Below are 20,026 nucleotides of genomic sequence, written 5' to 3' on the forward strand. Positions count from 1 at the left end.
CTTAAGTGGTTATATAAGGCTGACCCTTTATTCAACATAATAGGGTTTCTTTTAGAAGCATTTTGAAAGCAGTTAATCTACTTTATCCAGTCATACATACTGCTGTATGACTTTACTCAAGTCATACAGCGGTAATATAACAATATATTGCCTGTGATACTCAGTGTTGGGGGTAATGCATTACAAGTAACACAAGTTACGAAATTACTTTTTTCAAGTAACTAGTAAAGCAACGCGTTACTTTATTTACAAGAAAATATCGGAGTTACTTCATTAAAGTAATGCCTTTACGTATTTAATCCCATTTTGTTAACCAACGTCATTGCTGCTGACCTTTGTTGATCCAATTCAACCATACCAATAAGCAAAACTTTAGATTAACTAACATTTTGTGCTTCATTTGTCTCATTGCTGAAGAGTGTTGAACTTCCTTTTCCTACAGTTCTACTGTACAGACGTGAATTTACTTTTACTTATGCTTATTCATTTCACTTTTTAGTGTGAAAGAGCTTTTACATTTGCTAAAAATCAAACTTTTTATATTAAAAACAAACAAGCAAGCCCTGCCCAGATTTACGCAAAAGTAATGTAACGCATTACTTTCCATAAAAAGTAATAAGTAACATAGTTACTTTTTTACAGTAAGGTTTTTCATGTTTCTTCTGCTCACCAAGCTTGCATTTATTTGATCTAAAGTACAACAAAAAAAAAACAATAAAATTCTGAAATATTTTTACTACTTAAAATCACTTTTTTATTTGAAAAGGTTTTAAAATGTAATTTATTTCTGATTTCAAAGCTGAATTTTTAGCATCATTACTCCAGTCTTCAGTGTCACATGATCCTTCAGAAATCATTTTAACACTCTGATTCGCTGCTAAAAAAATATTAATAATTTTATACTTATATAAGCTTTTTGCTTCAAATCTTTGGATCTTTCTATTCTTCAAAAAATCTTGAAAAGATTTTACTCAACTGTTTTAAATATTGCTAATAATTTTAATAAAATGTTTCTTGAACAGAAATGCAGCATATTAGGATGATTTCTGAAGGATCATGTGACGCTGAAGACTGGAGTAATGGTGCTGAAAATGATGCTGAAATTGCATTTTAAAATAGATTTAAATAGAAACCCGTTATTTTAAATAGTATATTTAAAAATTCTACTGTTTTTGCTGTGCTTTGAATCAAATAATGCAGGCTTGGCGAACAGAAAAGACTTTCTTTAAAAAAAAAAAAATCTTACTGTTCGAAAACTTTTGACTGGTAGTATATTAAACTGTTATTTTAAATTGTACTAATATTTGACAATGTTAAATTTTGACTGTATTTTTGATCAAATAAATGCAAGTTTAATGAGTAGAAGACACTTCTTTGAAAAACAAAAAATCTTACGGTTCAAAAACTTTTGACTGGTAGTGTATTAAACAGTTATTTTAAAATTGTAGTAATATTTGACAATATTACATTTTTACTGTATTTTGGACCAAATAAATACAGGTTTGGTGAGCAGAAGAGACTTCTTAGAAAACAATAAAAAAATCTTACTGTAGTGTATTAAATCGGATCGGAATTAATTGGATCAAATAAATGCAGCTTTGGTGAGTACGAAAGACTTTCTAAATCATTAAAATATCTCATCAACCTCAAAATTCTTTGTACTATCTTCGAACTAAAGATGTGTTAAAGGGCCAAGGCACGTGTTTCTCACCTGTTAGGCGTGGAAGTTGGAGGTGAGGGGGTCCAGGGAGGGGTATGGGTGGAACAGCGAGTGTGTAAACCTCCGCAGGTGACTGCATAGAGGGGGTGTCCTCCGCTGGGGGCGTGAAATCAACCTCATCCTCAAAGTGGTCTTCAAACTCCTAACACATTACAAATCACATTTCAAAATCAACACTAGCAACATAGCTTTAATACCCAGTACAGACAGGCATTTCTTTTACCTTAAAGTTGATCTCTTGTTCTTTGCAGCAGGAAGCACAGTTGAGCAGCAGTACCACAAGGGCCACCAACACAGCCAGAGACAACAGCAGCGGGATGGTCAGAGAGAAATCCACATATCCAGCAGCCTCTGCTGAACACAAACACCCGATTAAAGCTCAGTGTGTTACGCAGCGGATGAACGCTAATGGAGCGATAAGCTTTTAGAGGGAATCCCTTGTGTACTATGCAGGATTATTTGAAATGAGAGAGACCACACAGTCATTTAATCATTCCTGTGTTCCAGGACACTGATCTGCCTGGGTTTCTAAAGTAACAACACAGCAGGTTGCCATCAAGAGAGATTAAAGGCCTACTTAACACCAAGAAATGATTATAATGGGAGTGAATTAGTTATGACACTTCACACTACACCACGCACATCTGATGGAGACACAGTGTATGTGCTGACTGTGATATTTTGCAACATATTCCGATATATGAAAAAATAAACAGCTAGATTTTGGAAAGAACCAATCATTCTTGAATGAAAACACTTAAAATATTTAGAAGCACCTTTTAATCAATAATTAAAAAATCTGATAAAAAAAATAAGCCTTCCTATTACGAGGTGATATTAGACTCCTTAAAGTTATAGTTACAGGGGGATTTTGCTTTTACCTTGGTAATGGCATTTTTCTAACTAAAAGAATGTCATGTTTTGTCATTTTTTTAAGCTTTTTGAAATTTCTAATTAAAACAACAGAGTAAGTTACCAATCAAACGAAATCAGCATTAACAAAATGAATTTGTACTACAGAGGTGGCATGAGTGCAATCAAATTCATAAATTCATGTTGAGATTAATGTTGTAAATGTAACATTTTGAATATAGAAATATGATATGATTTAAATAACTGAAACGATACTTTAAAAACTGCCAGTAGGTGGCGTGAAGTCACTGACATTGTAAAAACGAATCTGATTACGTAACTAGCATTACTTGTTATATGGTTATATTACTGTTGTATGACTTGAGTAAAACACACAGTGCTGAAGTTTTTACGTTTACTAGATAAAGTAGATTAACTGCTTTCAAACTACTTCTGAAAGAATCCGTATTATGATGAATAAAGGGTCAGCCTTATATAACCACTTAAGAGTAATAGATTCTATTGCCTTTTTTCTTCGAGAGACTCATTTCAAGCATACAATGCCTTTTTCCTTTTCTTTGATCTATCTCTATATTTGTATGTGACTTGACACTGAGTCATTCATTCATTGGATTCGTTCAAACGGCTGATTCATTCAGGAGTAAAGCAAGTGGAAAATTGAATCACTGAATCACTAGATCCATTTAAAAGTGCACGTTTATTCATAAACAAAACACCGCTGTGTTTGACTTGTTTTAAACTATTTTTAATGATGAAGTGGTGTTATAGTCAGACAATGTAAGTCACTTATTATTAACTTCTTGTTTATTTCACTGTTGTATTAAATCAATATCTCATTTACAAACTCCCTTAGAAATTATTAAAAGTGGTCACTCATCTTAGTTCATCGCGATCACACATCATTAAGGTGCGTTCACACCGGACGCGAATGAAGCGGCAAGCGCGAGTGATTTACATGTTAAGTCAATGCAAAGACGCGAATAGCCATCCTGCGGCGCGAAACGCGCGAATGAGGCGGCGCGAAACGCGCGAATGAAGCGGCGCGCATTGAGCGTTTCAAGCGATTGCCGCGCGAAACGCGCGAGTTCAAAAATCTGAACTTTGGCGAAAATCCGCGCCGCGTTAACCAATCAGGAGCTTGCTCTAGTAGTGACGGAGGCAGAAATCCGAAACAATAATGGAGGACAAAATCACCGTTGCTGTCTTTGGTTACTCGGAGCTGTACGATACATCTTTGGACTTTTGTAGAAACAGGAATAAAAAGGATTTGGCTAGGAAGAAAGTGAGTGAAGAGGTTGGACAATCTGGTTAGTTTTAAAAAACGCTCTTTACTCAATTTGACCTACATATACATACATATTGAGACTACAAGCAAGCTAAAGCTGGCAAATTGAGCTCATTCACCTATTTTACAACTACTTTCCCACTGACGAGTGGCAGAAACCCCTCCCATGACGCGAATTTGCGTCTGTTGTGAAGAAAATGTCACGCGCGAATGGCGCAAGTAAACTCAAATGTTCAAGCGTTCAACTACGCGCGAATAGCGCGTTTTTTCCGCGCAAGTCGCGTCCGGTGTGAACGCATCATTACAGTTACATTATAATCAACGCAGCTCTCTACATTGCCCAATCAGTCTCTTTTTTTCCATATTGTGGGCTTCAATGGGAGATCCCAGCCAAGCAATAAGGGTCTTATCTAGCAAAACAATTGGTTATTTTCGAAAAACACCTCTTGCTCTAGCTCTGCGATGCATGTCCAGAACTTCAAGCATTAGGTAATCAAGCTGGAAAAGTCATGTTTAGTTGTTCTTATTTTCTCCTCCAACTTAAAAATCATCTGCTATCATTTTTACCTTTTTATTTTAAAGGGTGTTTGACTTTCTTTGCATGTTCGCTTTGATTACGTAATGTGTGAAGTTGAGCTAGTGCAAGACGAGCATTTCTGGTTTAAAAGTATATGAAAGTTGTTGTTTTTTAAAAAACTGACCAATCATTTCACTAGAAAAGACCCTTATTCTTTAGCTGGGAGCCCTTTGAAGCTGCATTGAAACTGCAATTTGGACCTTCGGCCTGTAGCTCCCTATTAAAGTTCACTACACAGAAAAAAAATCCTGGAATGTTTCCCTCAAAAACCTTTTTTTTTTTTTCGACTGAAGAAAAAAGACATGAACAGAAATACACTGTTGTGTAAAGAAAATTTATGCTTGGTGTGAAAACACCAAACAAAACACACCATCTCCATTCCTCTCTTTGAGGGATTACAGGACGAGCCTGATCTTTCAGCGGCCTACACGCAAGCCATTTGCAGGACATTGTGCTCTGGTAGGGTCTAACAGCAGTTCGGATATCAAGTGTTGAAAGGCTGGATGTGCTTCGGCACCTGTTCTGTCACTACAGCACTATTAGCACCGCTCTCCATTCCTCTCATCAAAACAAAACAACCCTCTGGGGTTCAGAACAGCAGGCAGCATAATTGGTGGCAGGAGAGGTCAGTAACACAGATCTCAGATCAGACGCGTTGGGCCGCCAGCGTCACATGTGTCTGTGCGTGTTTGGCGTGTTGCTAACCCAGTAGTTTGTCTTTCACAATTAGCTGACAAGGATGTGTATGTATGGATAATATGCTAAGACAGTTCTTTCACCAGCGGCTGCCATGATCTCCCATAATAGTAATAAATGTGGCATTGGTAATCCTACAGGCCACACACAGAGCCATGAAACATGAGTGGCAAAGACAGAGCTATTTTGAACAGTAACTCATAAAAGGTGGTTTGCAGTATGCAGGTCTTTGACTGGGTTGGGGCTTGATAATAACATCTGTTTTACCATATCTCACATGTAAGATTTGTACCAATTGAGCTCTCCTTTACTTGAGAGTATTAGTGCAAGATTTTCCCCTGATTTAAACTTCAACAATGGATTAGAGTTGCCTTTTTAACTATATTTACCTCGTTTTTAAAGTCAAAGCTACTGTTCGGTATAGCGGCAACCAGCTGCAAAACTTCAGCTGGTATAGTATTGTAAGTCATTTTTATGGTATCGTGACAACCCTAGGACACAGCATTAAGACGCAAGATACACACCAAGGAAAACAAGTCTCAAATGTATTAAACAGTACATGCATCTGACAGGAGAGCAAGCTGCTTTAAACCGTGTGTTAGTTTGAAGGACTTAATGGATGAATTTCGTGTTTAGGATCATGCACTTTTCCCACGGCTACTTAATCTGTTCTGTGTTATTTTTATAGTATAATAAGAATATAAATATGAATTGTATACTCATGGTAAACTCATAAAATCAAATAACATTCCCTACACATTGAAGTTGTGCATGTGCAGTCATTAAAAAATACTTTAGTTTAGAACTGAAAAAACATACCAAAATTTTGAGTACAAATTAGTGCTGTCAAACAATAAAAAAATTGTAACTAATTAATCACACATGTATTCTGAAATTACTCACGATTAATCATGATTAATCCCACCTAGCATTGAAATTTTTATATATACTTTTATATTGCACTAATTTGACATTCAATCTTCACATTAACGTAGAAACCACATAAAGAGAGTATACTTTTACTATCTGTTTAATGGCATTTTTTAAGACTGAAGTTGAGTATCATTGATATCAATACTACTGATGTCTCTGATTTTTATTTAACCACTGACTATAGCCATTTAACATAACAGTATAATTGAGACATATGAATTATAGCGATTTTCACAATATTTAGATTTTTTGCACCATCAAGTCAAGTCAAGTCACCTTTATTTATATAGCGCCTTTTACAATACAGATTGTGTCAAAGCAACTGCACAGTATTTAAACAGCACAATAGTGTGTAAGTAACGCATTGTAACAATCAATTTTCAGTTAAAGGCAGTTCATCAATGAATTCAGTGATATCATCGTCAGTTCAGTTCAAATACAGTTCATCAAATTCCATTTTTAAATAGTTGCATCTCGGCCAAATATTGTCCTATGATTCAATTAAATAAATATATGCATTGCAGGTTTAATATATGAACTTTAATTATTTACATGCGTGCAGGTTACTTATGTGCATCTCAGAGCGGTTTTGTTGCAGTAAATGCTGCTCCACACAAACAGTTATCATTTACATGTGTGGAGCATCTCAAATGGCATCTCAGCCTGCTGCCTCATTGCTTTTATATATGTATTTTTAATCATTTTAAAGGCTGATTTTCACTTGCATCTATTTTTAAAACAAAAAACAAATACTGATGTAAAAAAAAATCATTAGTGACAGCCCTAGTTAGGGGGCATTTACACAACACTAATTTCAAAAAAATTAAAACTACTGCATTTTAGCCGTTTATTTACTTGACAAAAGCATTTGGGGGTCCTTAAAATGCAAACTTTTAAAAAGCTGAATACAAAGTGTCAGTTTTTGAAAACAAAACCATTATTGTCTCTGTGTAAACTACAAAAACGCATTTGTGAAACTGGGAAGTCATGTGTACGCCCATTACATGTTATCAACTACTAGTATGCAACGCATACAAATGCATTTAAGTCATTTTAGTGTATCCACGTGAATAGGGATCATTCTGACAAGACCATGTCATCTGAACGTGAAAAATTCAAAAGGAAAAACATTTCCGTTTTTAGCACACCATTGTCGTGTAAACGTGCCCTAAACCCTCTAGCCACATCCCTTTGCTTGTAACGTACACCTGAACCCTTCAGTGCGAGTCAAATGACAATATGATCTAACACTGCAATTACACCGAGAGCTCTGGGATGTACATGAGAGACCTGTTGCTAGGCAGCCAAAAGAGACAAGACCCAGGCACATGAAGACACAAACGCCAAGAAATCAGTGACAACTGATTGTGTAGAAAAAACACCCACCTGCCAAAAAGCAAGATCTAATCTAACGGTTGCTTCCAGAAGCAACACATATATTTTTAGATTATTAAAAGGTTTCCTTTTTTAAAATGTTGCTTTTATGATGAACACTCATCGACAGAAGTATGTCTTGACACTTTGACACTGGTCTATCTCCAGAAATTGCCAGACATTAATGTCTCCGGTTGCTAATATTTCTTTCATGAAAACCAGTTGACACCGAACGTGTTAAACTGTTGATATCAATCTTTCTTGGTTACAGTCATGAGATGCTAAAACTTGCTATGGTTGCTATGGTTATCATCATATCAAACAACTTATAAACACAATATAAAAATATACACACTAGCTTTAAGCTACAATTACTACAGGGAGAACCTTGATCAAGTTCACAGCAGTTCAGTTCATAGATGAGCCCTTGCAGGGTGTGAATGTAATTGTGCAAAAAGGAGGTCAAAGGCTTAATTATTAATAATAAACGGTGTCTCATTCATGTCAACAGCTTCAGACATAAAAAACTTGGCATCCCTGAGTGAAAGCACTACATTACTGATTTCCTAAGTCGAGAGTCAATCAATAACAGCGGTGCATCATGCGATCTGAAAATTAAACAGTGAATGGCCTAAATGTCAATGCGTCTGCGACCAAGCGGCAGGCTTCCAGCTCAGTAACCACATTGGTTATGAGGGGTTGAGAGATGGGTTGATCATTACCGCGGTCCGGCTGAGCCCCTGCTCCTCTGATGAGTGACGAGCAGTGGGCAGCAGCACAATCGCCTCCCCGTTTGTTCTTCTTATCTGAGTCATGAGTTTATATCATGACTTGGCAAGCAGCACAAATTATTCAACTGCTTCTCAGGCCAATAAACACCAAGCTGTCAGCTCTTATTTCGGCTCTCTTGCATAATGAAGTGATGTCCTCTCACACAGAAGTGGAGATGACCCAATTGGACAGGGTGTTGTTTTCTCGATTTGGCATATGCGTGGACAGATTCAGGTGGAGTTTTAGACGGTCCACTTGCTACTGCCTAGGTTTCAAGTATGGACGCAACACGATGACAGTAATCATGCAACTAACTACTCAATTATTGATTTTAAAGCCCCATGAAAACAAAAATGGAGCTTTGTAGCTTCTGTTAGTCTTTGTATCTAGTGTAACAAAAAATAACGGAAGCATTTAGAAAGTTCCATCCAATCAAATGCTCCCTAGAATGAGAATGTCCCTATCCTTGGCGCACTTTCTTTCGCAGAACAATCATGGTGTTCAGGTGAGCGGGCAGCAAGTAGGCGGAGCTTCAATTCAATCCAGGATTTGTCAGGCTCATTGAAAAACATGCCTGTGGCGACATTTCTGCAAAATGATATTCTGTTGTTTTCTACATGTTTCATGATACTTTCAAAGTTAGAGGCACTTAAAGCATGGTCAGAACATGAGTCAACACTAAACCCTACCTGAAATCTAACCGAAAATGGTAGTAAAAGCACATATGTGACCCTGAACCACAAAACCAGTCGTATTTTTTGATTTTGATTCCAGGTCCAGGGTCACATATGATTTAAAAATACATCTGCTAAACCTGCCGAAACATTTTATCTTACTTCTACAAGTCCTTGATCTCTTTTATTGAGTCTCCTTGATTTCATAGCCAGGTGCATCACAAGTGCAATGTTGTATCGGGTGAGCTACCGAGCAAGTTTACAATGCCAGAAAACCAAACATACACAGCTAGTTTTGTGATGTGTTAGGCTACAAATCATGCACTATGGCCTATGTGTTTTGAGGTCGTAACACAGTATTATGCAATGTATCTTTATTTGACAATAATCTGTCCCTGCAATTATAAGGAATAAAAGATGTAGCATTTGACTGGCACAAGTGTTCATTTGACCTGAAAACTGCAGTATAGGTCCATTTTTGAGGCATGTTTTTCCAATGAGCCTAGGGCTGTCACTAACGATTATTTTGGTAATCGAGTTACCAGTTTTCTGGCGATTAATCGAGTAATAATTATAGGTCTTTCTGTGTGTGTTGTAATAAGTGAACAATACACTTTAACATTAATTAAATGTATATAAATAGCAATGTACATTATGCATTATAACAAATGACTGCAGAGGGCACCAACGGCCTGACAATTGTTTTTACACTTCACTGCACGATCCAATCCTTGTTTATTATTGACTAAACAACATTTAACCCCTTAAGCTCTGCAGCATATTTTGGATTTTTTTCAGAGTTAGGCACACCAGAATTTAAGAGAGCGCCCTAACCACATACTTTGGAATAAATTGATAAAAATGGTCTCATTTGACAGGAAACTTTCTGAATTTTAAAACATGAGTAAATTTTTGCATATTTTGTATTGTATATGTTTGTAATATTGTCATAAACACAGTCAAAAAGTCAGATTTTTATATATATTTTTTATTATTTTTTTTATGTATATATCTGTAAATTAGGAAAAGTTTGGTCTATGTTCCTGCAAGAGGTCTCATTTTATTCCACTAGGTGGCAGTAAACACGGGAAAAAAGAATTTTGTTGATAACATCTTCCAAGCAAAAGTTATTTAGCTTTGACTGAAATGAGGCATTGGAGTCTCCTTTAATTCTCTTTTTTTTTTTCTGAATGCAGTAGACACACCTGAACTTAAAAGAGCGCCCTAACCACATACTTTGGAATAAATTGATAAAAATGGTCTCATTTGACAGGAAATATTCAGTGTTTTAAAACATGGGTAAAATATTGCATATTTTGGATTTCATATTTTTACAATATTGTCATAAACACAAAGAAAAAGTAAGAAAAATTATTATTGTTTTAATTTAGTTGTTATTTAGAAGTCTGTAAATAAGGACCAGTTAGGTCTATGTTCCTTTAGGAGGATTCTTTTGATTCCTCTAGGTGGCAGTAAACACGGGAAAAAAGAATTTTGTTGATAACATCTTCCAAGCAAAAGTTATTTAGCTTTGACTGAAAGGAGGCATAGGAATCTCCAATTGTGCTTTTACATTATTCATTTTCGATTTCTGAAAGCAGTAGACACACCAAAGGGCGCCCTACCCATATACTTCGGAATAAACTGACAGAAATGGTCTCATTTTAAAGAAAACAACCTAAGCTAAAAGCTGATATAGGATTTTAGGCTAGTATGTGAACACAGATGTAGTTATCAGTGCAGAAATATGATGCAAAAGTTTGCTTGTTCACAGGAGTCATTTCAGTTTTTGTGTTTCTTTTGAAATTATTCTTCGATATTTTACTGTAATGTGAAAAATCTGTGAAGTGAAGCACATATTTATATTCCTGAGAGTAAGAGCTTTCATTTGATATATGACTTGTCTATTTTTAGTGAGTTTGTGTGCCATAAATATGAAACATCATTATTTGTCTGATTTTCTCGAGGGGGGGGGGAGGTTGCGCAATAACGAATTTAGACTGTATTTTTTTTTTTTATGTAAAATTAATGCAAATATCATGGGATTCGCAAGAAAGCAGAGGTTCTAAGCTTTCAAAAAATACCATATATGTCTAGTTTTGTGCTTCACAGTTCATAGATTTAAAAAAAATTATACGATGACCCCCCCCCCGTGGACCCGTCGGTGGGTCCAAGGGAGTGGCCAGAGCTGAAGAGATTTTAGTTGATATTTAGAAGTCTGTAATTTAGGACCTGTTTGGTCTATTTCCCAGCAGAAAGTTTCTTTTGATTCCACAAGGTGGCAGGAAACACGAGAAAAAAGAATTTTGTTGATAACATCTTCCAAGCAAAAGTTATTTAGCTTTGACTGAAAGGAGGCATAAGAATCTCCGATTGTGCTTTTGCATTAGTAATTTTTTTTCAATTTCTGAAAGCAGTAGACACACCAAAGGGCGCCCTACCCATATACTTCGGAATAAACTGACAGAAATGGTCTCATTTTGAAGAAAACAACCTAAGCTAAAAGTTGATATAGGATTTTAGGCTAGTATGTGAGCACAGATGTAGTTATTAGTGCAGAAATATAATGCAAAAGTTTGCTTGTTCACAGGAGTCATTTCAGTTTTCGTGATTCTTTTGAAATTATTCTTCGATATTTTACTGTAATGTGAAAAATCTGTGAAGTGAAGCACATATTTATATTCCTGAGAGTAAGAGCTTTCATTTGATATATGACTTGTCTATTTTTAGTGAGTTTGTGTGCCATAAATATGAAACATCATTATTTGTCTGATTTTCTCGAGGGGGGGGGGGAGGTTGCGCAATAACAAATTTAGACTGTATTTTTTTTTTTTATGTAAAATTAATGCAAATATCATTGGATTCGCAAGAAAGCAGAGGTTCTAAGCTTTCAAAAAATACCATATATGTCTAGTTTTGTGCTTAACAATTAATAGATTTTTTTTAAATAATACAATGACCCCCCTGCGGACCCACCGGTGGGTCCTAGGGCGTGGCCAGAGCTTAAGGGGTTAATTCAAATATCCACTTAATCTTTAATACTTGGTTATTTCTTTTTAACATGCTACAGCCACTGCAATTTCTTGAATATGTGGACATCAAAACCTGTAAACTCAGAGTGAGGGTTTTATTTTGAAGTTTTATTTTGAAATTGCAATGAACAGTTAGCATGTTTAGAAAGATACTGATATATTTTCCTGTGTTTGCATAGGTTTATAAATGATTTACCTTACAAATCTGATGAAATGCCACACACTGCGTTCCCAGATTAACTCACAGAACATGCATAGATGGAATTTGAGATGCTCCACACACAAAAATGATAAGAGTTTGTTTGGAGCAGCATTTAGTGTTAACAGAGTTGCTCAGACACGCACATACGTAACCTACACGCATGTTAATAATTAAAGCACATATTTTAAACCAGCACTGCATATATTTATTTAATTGAATCGTAGCATTTGTGATTTCACAAAAGCATTATGCTTTATTATGATTTTTAAATGTGTTTAATATATCATGCAGCCTGAGAAAATGGTCTAATAATGCGTTTCATGGATTCTCGTCCGTGGAATGTGCCACTTCCGATACTCTGCTGGTTTCTCGACACAAGAAAATTGCAGTCGAGGATTTTTTTAAATCGAGTACTCGAACTGAATCAAGGAAATGTGACAGCCCTAAATGAGCCTGGGTTGGTCAGGACAGATGAGAGTTTCGATGATCTGATCACAAAATCACAAAACTTCATTTACACCTGTAATCAACACTGACAACTTGTGATTTAATCACACAAAAAAAAGATGTTAAAGCCAGTCCTGTCACAAGGTCTTTAATATTTCAGACTGTATTAAAATGTTAAGATTAAGGCAGTTTTAATTATTGTGATTAAAATTATCATTACATTTATTATAGAGCTGTGATGATAGGTTTACATTGTGTGTTTCAAAACTATACTGGCTGACTGTCAGTGTACTAAAAATAAAGCACTGTGTGGGTGAATTTCAGCAAATGGCAAAAGGACCTTGCACAATACAACATTTGCCAGATTACAAGGATTACGACTCAAAACACAATCTCTGCCACAATGCCACTACTAAAGCCATCAAAGCACCAATTTTGTAATACATTCTCCACCTTTGACAACAAATCTTTTGTTGACTAGCTGTTAGTCACACTATCAATGGGTTGCACTTTACTTCATATATTAATAACCAACACATCGCCTGTCATCCAATACACATAATTCTAACTAGCCAACTATTTGTTCCAATCCACTGAATAATTAATTTTGAAAATGTGTCCATTTGACTAACTCAACTGTCTAGGATTAGCGCTGTGCACAGGTGTTTTCATTTGCTAAAATGATTGTCTGACTGGTTTAAGCACTGTCGCTAGATTTCTCATAGCGTCACTGGATAATGACACCATGACTGTGCAACCGTCCAACTGAAAACAAACAACGATGATTAAGTCACGTTTTGTTTGGAAGGTAAAATAATGACAACACACCCCACAAAGTGCAGGAACAGGGTGTTTCAAAAAGGCTTGGCCTTCCTGATTTTAAGTCTGCTGCTGAGAAATTGTGTCATAGGAGCAAACTAAAACACAGTCAACTATCAATAGCACTCCTTCCACATTTAGCTCATCTGCATTGAACAATGTGAAGATGCAGAGAGGGTGAGAAACGAAAGACGGCACACTTACATTCTACAATGATGACCAGAGAATTAAAAACAAAAAAAAAAAAAAAATCAAGGGAGAGTAAAACAGATGTGACTGTGACTAGGGACGTAAACATACATCAATGCATTGCAATGCATTTGTCTGACAATACAAACTCAAAGCATTTATTTTTAGTTATGTAATAGCAAGTGTGGCCATTTGTAACCTGAATGTGCAAAACATCCTGTCTCATTCACTTCCAGTCGTTTTTTCTGTACAAGAAAGAGTCCATTATGCTGCTTGATATTTTAAACTGGTATTTGTTATCATATTATTTAAACTGGGGGTCGACCAACGTATGTTTTCTGGAGCTGATGCCAAAACTGATACAGATTATTACAGACAAAGTAGATCAATAAATGATATTTTAACTGATAGATATGTCTAGTGTAAAAATGAAAAATAATGTCAAAATTAAGAATAACAAGAGCTCTGACAAAAACTTTATTTAAATGCTTTTAAACTACTTCATTGGCAAATCGATTTTGAAAATGACTATTAACTATAAAAATTCTTAATATCGGCACCGATAATTGGTCGACCCGACAAAATGTATTAATATTTACCTATAGTGCAAGTCTTACACACTTATAGTTACTTTAGGGGTCGACCTAATGTGTTTTTCCAATATTGATTAATAAGATCAAGCAGACCGATAACCGATATTTTGAACTGATATATATATATATATATATATATATATATATATATATATATATATATATATATATATATATATGTGTGTGTGTGTGTGTGTGTGTGTGTGTGTGTGTGTGTGTGTGTGTGTGTGTGTGTGTGTGTGTGTGTGTGTGTGTGTGTGTGTGTGTGTGTGTGTGTGTGTGTGTGTCTGGTGTGAAAATAAAAATTTATGTAATAACAAGGGGTCTGACAAAAACTGTCTTTAAATGGTTTTAAATTACGTTATCACCAAATTGGTTTTGAAAATGACCACTAACCATAAAAATGCTTAATATCGGCAACGATAATCTGTTTACCCCTAATTTAAGTTTCTGTGGCACAAAGAGTCTTACCATTCACTGCACTTTGTTATTTTTTTGTTATTCTTCTAGTTATTACCTATTAACAAACAGATTATATATAGTGCAAGTCTTACACACTCAAAGAAAATAGTTTACTTTAGGGGCCGAGATCAAGTAAACCGATAACCAATATTTTGAACTGATATACTGTATACGTCTGGTGTAAATATCTAAATTAATGTCACAATTAAGAATAACAAGGGCTCTTTAAAATCTTTCTTTGAATGCTTTTGATTTTATCAGCAAATCGATTTTGAAAATGACAGATACCATTTACCGTTTACTGCACTTTTTTATTCTTCTAGTTATCACATATTAATAAATAGATTAATTAATATTTACCTGTAGCGCAAGTCTTACACACTCAAAGAAAATAGTTCAACCAATCTGTTTTTTTTCCGATAACGATTATTACAGATCAAGTAGAACGATAACCGATATTTTTAACCAATATATATGCCTGGTAAAAAAAAAAAAGAAAATTAATGTCAAAATTAAAAATAACAAGGGCTCTGACAAAAACTTTCTTTAAATAATTTTTTTGAAAATGACATACCAATAAAAAAAACTTAATATCAACACCGATAATCGGTTAGCACTTAATTTAAATTTATTTAAATTACTTAAAGTTTTACCGTTTACTGCACTTTGTTATTCTTCTAGTTCTTCTAGTTATTACCTATTAATAAATAGATTAATTAAATAATTAACTAACATTTACCTATAGTGCTAGTGTTACACACTCACAGAAAATTGTTCACTTTAGGGTTCGACCAATATGTGTTTTTCCGATACTGATTATTACAGATCAATTAGACTATTAGACTAGATATTTTGAACCAATATGTCTGGTGTAAAAACAAAAATTAATGTCAAAAGGGCTCTGACAAAAACTCTTTAAAAGTTCTTTTGAATTATTTAAGCATATATAATTAATTTTAGCAAATCGGTTTTGAAAATGACTGTAAACCATAAAATATCGACACCAATAATTGGTCGACCACTAATTTAAATTTATTTGTATAATCATGAACACAAGTTTCTGAAGCACAAATAAATAGATGAATTAATTAATATTTACCTATAGCGCAAGTCTTACACACTCACAGAAAATAGTTCACTTTAGGGGTCGACCAATATGTGTTTTTCCGATATATGAACCGATATATATGTCTGCTGTAAGAATGAAAATGAATGTCAAAATTAAGAATAACAAGGGCTCTTACAAAAACTTTCTATGAATGCTTTGAAATATTTTAACACCAAATCGGTTTTGGAAATGGCCAATACCGATAACCATAAAAATGCTTAATATCGGCGCCGATAATCGGTCTACCCCTAGTTCACTTCTATCTAATCTGGTGGATAATATGATAATAAAATCAACTGTTCACAAGCATATTTGTGCCTTTTTCAAATGTAAAAATTAAATGTGCCTGCAGCTAATTTTTTAAATAAAATATTTAATCATAATTGTCAAATCAAAATGATCAAAATGAATAAAGCAACAGACAAAATCCAAATTTCCTAATAGAATCAAATCACTGTCAGCATAAATATTCACACCCCAGCTCCAGCTTCATTGTCTGAACCCTTAATACAAATATAATTACAAAACCTAAGCAGTGAAGAGACTCCATCTGGGTCACAGCTATTAGTCAGCTCAGACTTCATCACACTGCGCTGACTGCTTCCCTCGCTACATCATCATCACCAGTACTTACTAATTAACCAGACCATTTGCTTACTGAGAGACAAATGGCCTGATTGGCCTTGTAGAAAGTGGTCTTAAAAATAAAACTCATTGCATGTAGATGGTTCATGTGAGCAAACATGATTATAAAGTGCTTGTAGTTACTAAGTCATCTTTCAAAAAGGCCATCTAACCAAGTAAATCATTCACCACTGATAAGAGTGGTATGCTTGGGTTATGCGTTGGCGTACTGTAAGTCATGCTACCTGTTATAAGGAAGTAGTCCTACCCACCTTTGTCCAAAGAATTCCAATCATTTTAAATTATGAGAGGCAATTACGGTTTAGGGAACTTAGAGTCCAAAAAGACAGAAATTATTTTAAATAAAAAGGCCTACAAATAAATCCTTATCTGTTATTTTGACTGAATGAGCTTTAAAAGTTCTGTCATGCTTTATTTTTATCCGTCAGGAAAAAAATTTAACACTTGGTATTTTAATGTGACATTGTTGTCACAAGAATATCTGTGACAAAAGCTGCTTTCAGTCTGCAAGCTGTGCTTTGTTTTCACCCTTTTTTTTTTTTTTTGGCTGGAGAAGACAACAGAAACGGTGCTCTTGTGGTCTACTCTCCTGATTTATCAAACATGAATAATTCACTGGAATAAACTAATTATCTCTTGTTTTCAGTTCTCATGCCTTTCCCAGTTTGTTTTGAGCGCATTAATTTTCTCACTGCAAGTACATATTAGCAGAGTTTACAGGAAAGTTATTATAAAGGGAAAATATAATTGATGTCAAAATGACAGAAAGCACTTTGAATAACAACAACAACAATAATAATAATAATAATAATAATAATCAGAATTCCAAAGAGAGCTGGGTAGATTACTTACAAATTGTAATCCGTTACTAATTCCAAATTACATGACAAAAATTGTAGTTAATAACATAATCCATTCCATTACACATTTTAGGTAATATAAACAGAATAATTACGATTATTTTTGACCTGACTTATTTATCACATTGATTTAAACAGAATAACCTTGCACCATATTGACAAAAATACTAGGAGTAAAAAATATATTATCATGTATTATCACCATTTTTTGTTATCAACAACATGAGTGCATTAAACATTATATTACGTCAAGGATTCCCAAACTGGTGTTTGTGAAGGAACTGCAGAGGGTTTATGAGTTTAATAAAAGGCTAATAATTCATTAAATAATAAAAAAAACTGTTATTAAAAGAGTAGTTCACTTTCAGAACAAAAATTTACAGATAGAGTACTCACCCCCTTGTCATCCAAGATGTTCATGTCTTTCTTTCTTCAATCGTAAGGAAATTCTATTTTTTTTTTGTTTGAGGAAAACATTTGAGGATTTCTCTCCATATAATGGACTTCTATGGTGCCCCCAAGTTTGAACTTCCCAAATGCAGTTTCAAAGGGCTCTAACCGATCACAGCCGAGGAAAGAAGGGTCTTATCTAGCAAAACAATCGTTATTTTCTTAAAAAAAAATAATAATTACAATTTATATGCATTTTAACCTCAAATGCTCATCTTGTCTAGCTTTGTGTGTACTCTGTGATTAAAAAGTATATAAATTGTAAATGTTTTTAGAAAATAACAGATCATTTTGCTAGATAAGACCCTTCTTCCACTGCTGGGATCATTTAGAGCTCTTTGAAGCTGCATTTAAACTGAATTATGGAAGTTCAAACTCAGGAGCACCACAGAAGTCCACTTTATGGAGAGAAATCCTGAAATTTTTGTTCTGAAAGTGAACTACTCCTTTAAATTATTTTAAAATCAATCAAAATAAAAAAGAAACATTTTATTTGTTTGCCTGCATGTCATGTGATCATAACCAACGTCAGAGAGCCAATGAACATCCAAATGTGATCCTTAATTATTAAAATATTTATTTTAAAATCTCAGGGGTACTTCCAGTCAATATTTTAGGTGAAAGCGAATCAGATGACAAAAAGGTTTGTGACTTTATGCATTTTAACATGTTTGAAAGACAAAAGCCCTCTGAAGATATAGAAATGCACGGTTAAATAACCTACAGAGTGATAACTCAAATAAAAAAATATACATTTTTAATATCAGTAGTTGATGGAATGTTCTTAAACCAGAAATTATTTTTGTAGATCGATGGTCAAACGCTGTCATCGCCTGATTAATGACTGAAAACTTTTTTTTTTAATTTTTAAAAAGAGCTGAAAAATAGAAATTAGGGAGAATCAATAAATTATGATTTTTTTTTTTTTTGCTATAGTGTGAAAACAACATGTACTCATGTTATCCATAACGAGCATTTCAAAATGTTATTTAATCTAATCACAAGTACTTAATATTTAGAATCTGATTACATAATCCAGATTACATGCGGTCAGTTACTAATTAAAACATTTGATTCACGCAAAATGCATGTTATATAATGCTATAGCTAGAACTAACGCTTATGTATCTTTTATATTGGTTTACATGTTAAGGTTTCTCCCATAACTTGCGCAAAGCATCATGGGGTGTATAAAAAAGGTGGATACTTGACCTGGTAGCTCAAAACCAAGCATATGGCGGCAACAACACCAGTGTCGTGGGTTTGATTCCCAGGGAACGCGTGAGCTGATATACCTCAGAAAAATGTATAAATACAGAGCATGTTGGGTGTTTTTACATAAGGCGCTTGATGACTGTATCGATTACTCACCACATCTGCTTGCAAAACATCTCACAGTGACATTAGGATCATTCAGAAGGCCAGCACAGAGGTTTAAGATTTACCTATTACACAACACTGACTCATTAAAGTCCGTTACTCAAAACCAGGAATAATTTCACATCTGTGAATGATCAAGCAATATGTACATGGATTTCCAATTTCAAAACAATGGAAATGTTGGATTAGTGTTTGTTTGTTATTTGTTTGCTCACTGTCAGAGTGGTATGTTTACAGATGGGTCAGCTGTCAACCATAACAAAAGACTACCATGATATTTGGACATGATGGTAGTACTCTGTTAGTCTTGTAAGCGTACCATGTAAATATGGTACCACAGTAGCCCCGCAATACGTTTATAAAGGACAGAATGAGTGAAATATGAGCAAAAACACATTATAATGTGACTGCCAGTGTTTGACATCTTACCTGCGTGTGTTTTTGAGACTGGAGCAGCTTGTGTGAGAGTGGCAAATCCTAGTAAACACACACCTCCCCGAAGAGCCTCCATCCTCACCACTGCAGCTAATCCACTACCTCGACTACCTAGAAACAGCTATTACATCTAAATAACGAACGCAAATAGCGCCTGGATTGGCTCATCTACGTCTATGTACATCTATTTTGTTATATCCGCCGTGTCAAAGAGACATGTTGTGGGATATTAGTCATAGGTCGCGTTATGAGCGTTAGCTAACACGACAGGGCTGTGATGTTCATGAAGCTAAGCTAATGCTAACCGCTACCGGCGTCTTATTTACGACTACGTCTCATCGTTTAAAACCGTTCGCTCGTTCACTACCTCTCTAGGACGATTGGGTGTGACGGATGTGAGGATAGGTCTTTTCCCAGCATTGTAAAACGCCTGGGTTCGTGGAAAAATCAAAAGCGCAGTAAACACAGTGGTCCAGCATCACCTTTCCGCATGAGCGCCAT

General features: G+C 35.0%; 1 protein-coding gene across 1 annotated transcript in view; it reads right to left on the reverse strand.

Annotated features, from left to right (window-relative positions):
• The window catches only part of lmtk2 (lemur tyrosine kinase 2), a 47,049-nt gene extending 27,023 nt beyond the window's left edge, over window positions 1-20,026 (reverse strand). The window contains exons 1-3 of the mRNA XM_073833161.1: window positions 20,008-20,026; window positions 1,944-2,074; window positions 1,712-1,862 (exon numbers count right to left, since the gene is read on the reverse strand). Of these exons, the coding sequence (XP_073689262.1) occupies window positions 1,712-1,862; window positions 1,944-2,074; window positions 20,008-20,026 (301 nt within the window). The remainder of the gene's footprint in view (window positions 1-1,711; window positions 1,863-1,943; window positions 2,075-20,007) is intronic.

This window comes from Garra rufa, chromosome 1, assembly GCF_049309525.1.
Source record: "Garra rufa chromosome 1, GarRuf1.0, whole genome shotgun sequence".
In the NCBI taxonomy this organism is placed as follows: Eukaryota; Metazoa; Chordata; class Actinopteri; order Cypriniformes; family Cyprinidae; genus Garra; species Garra rufa.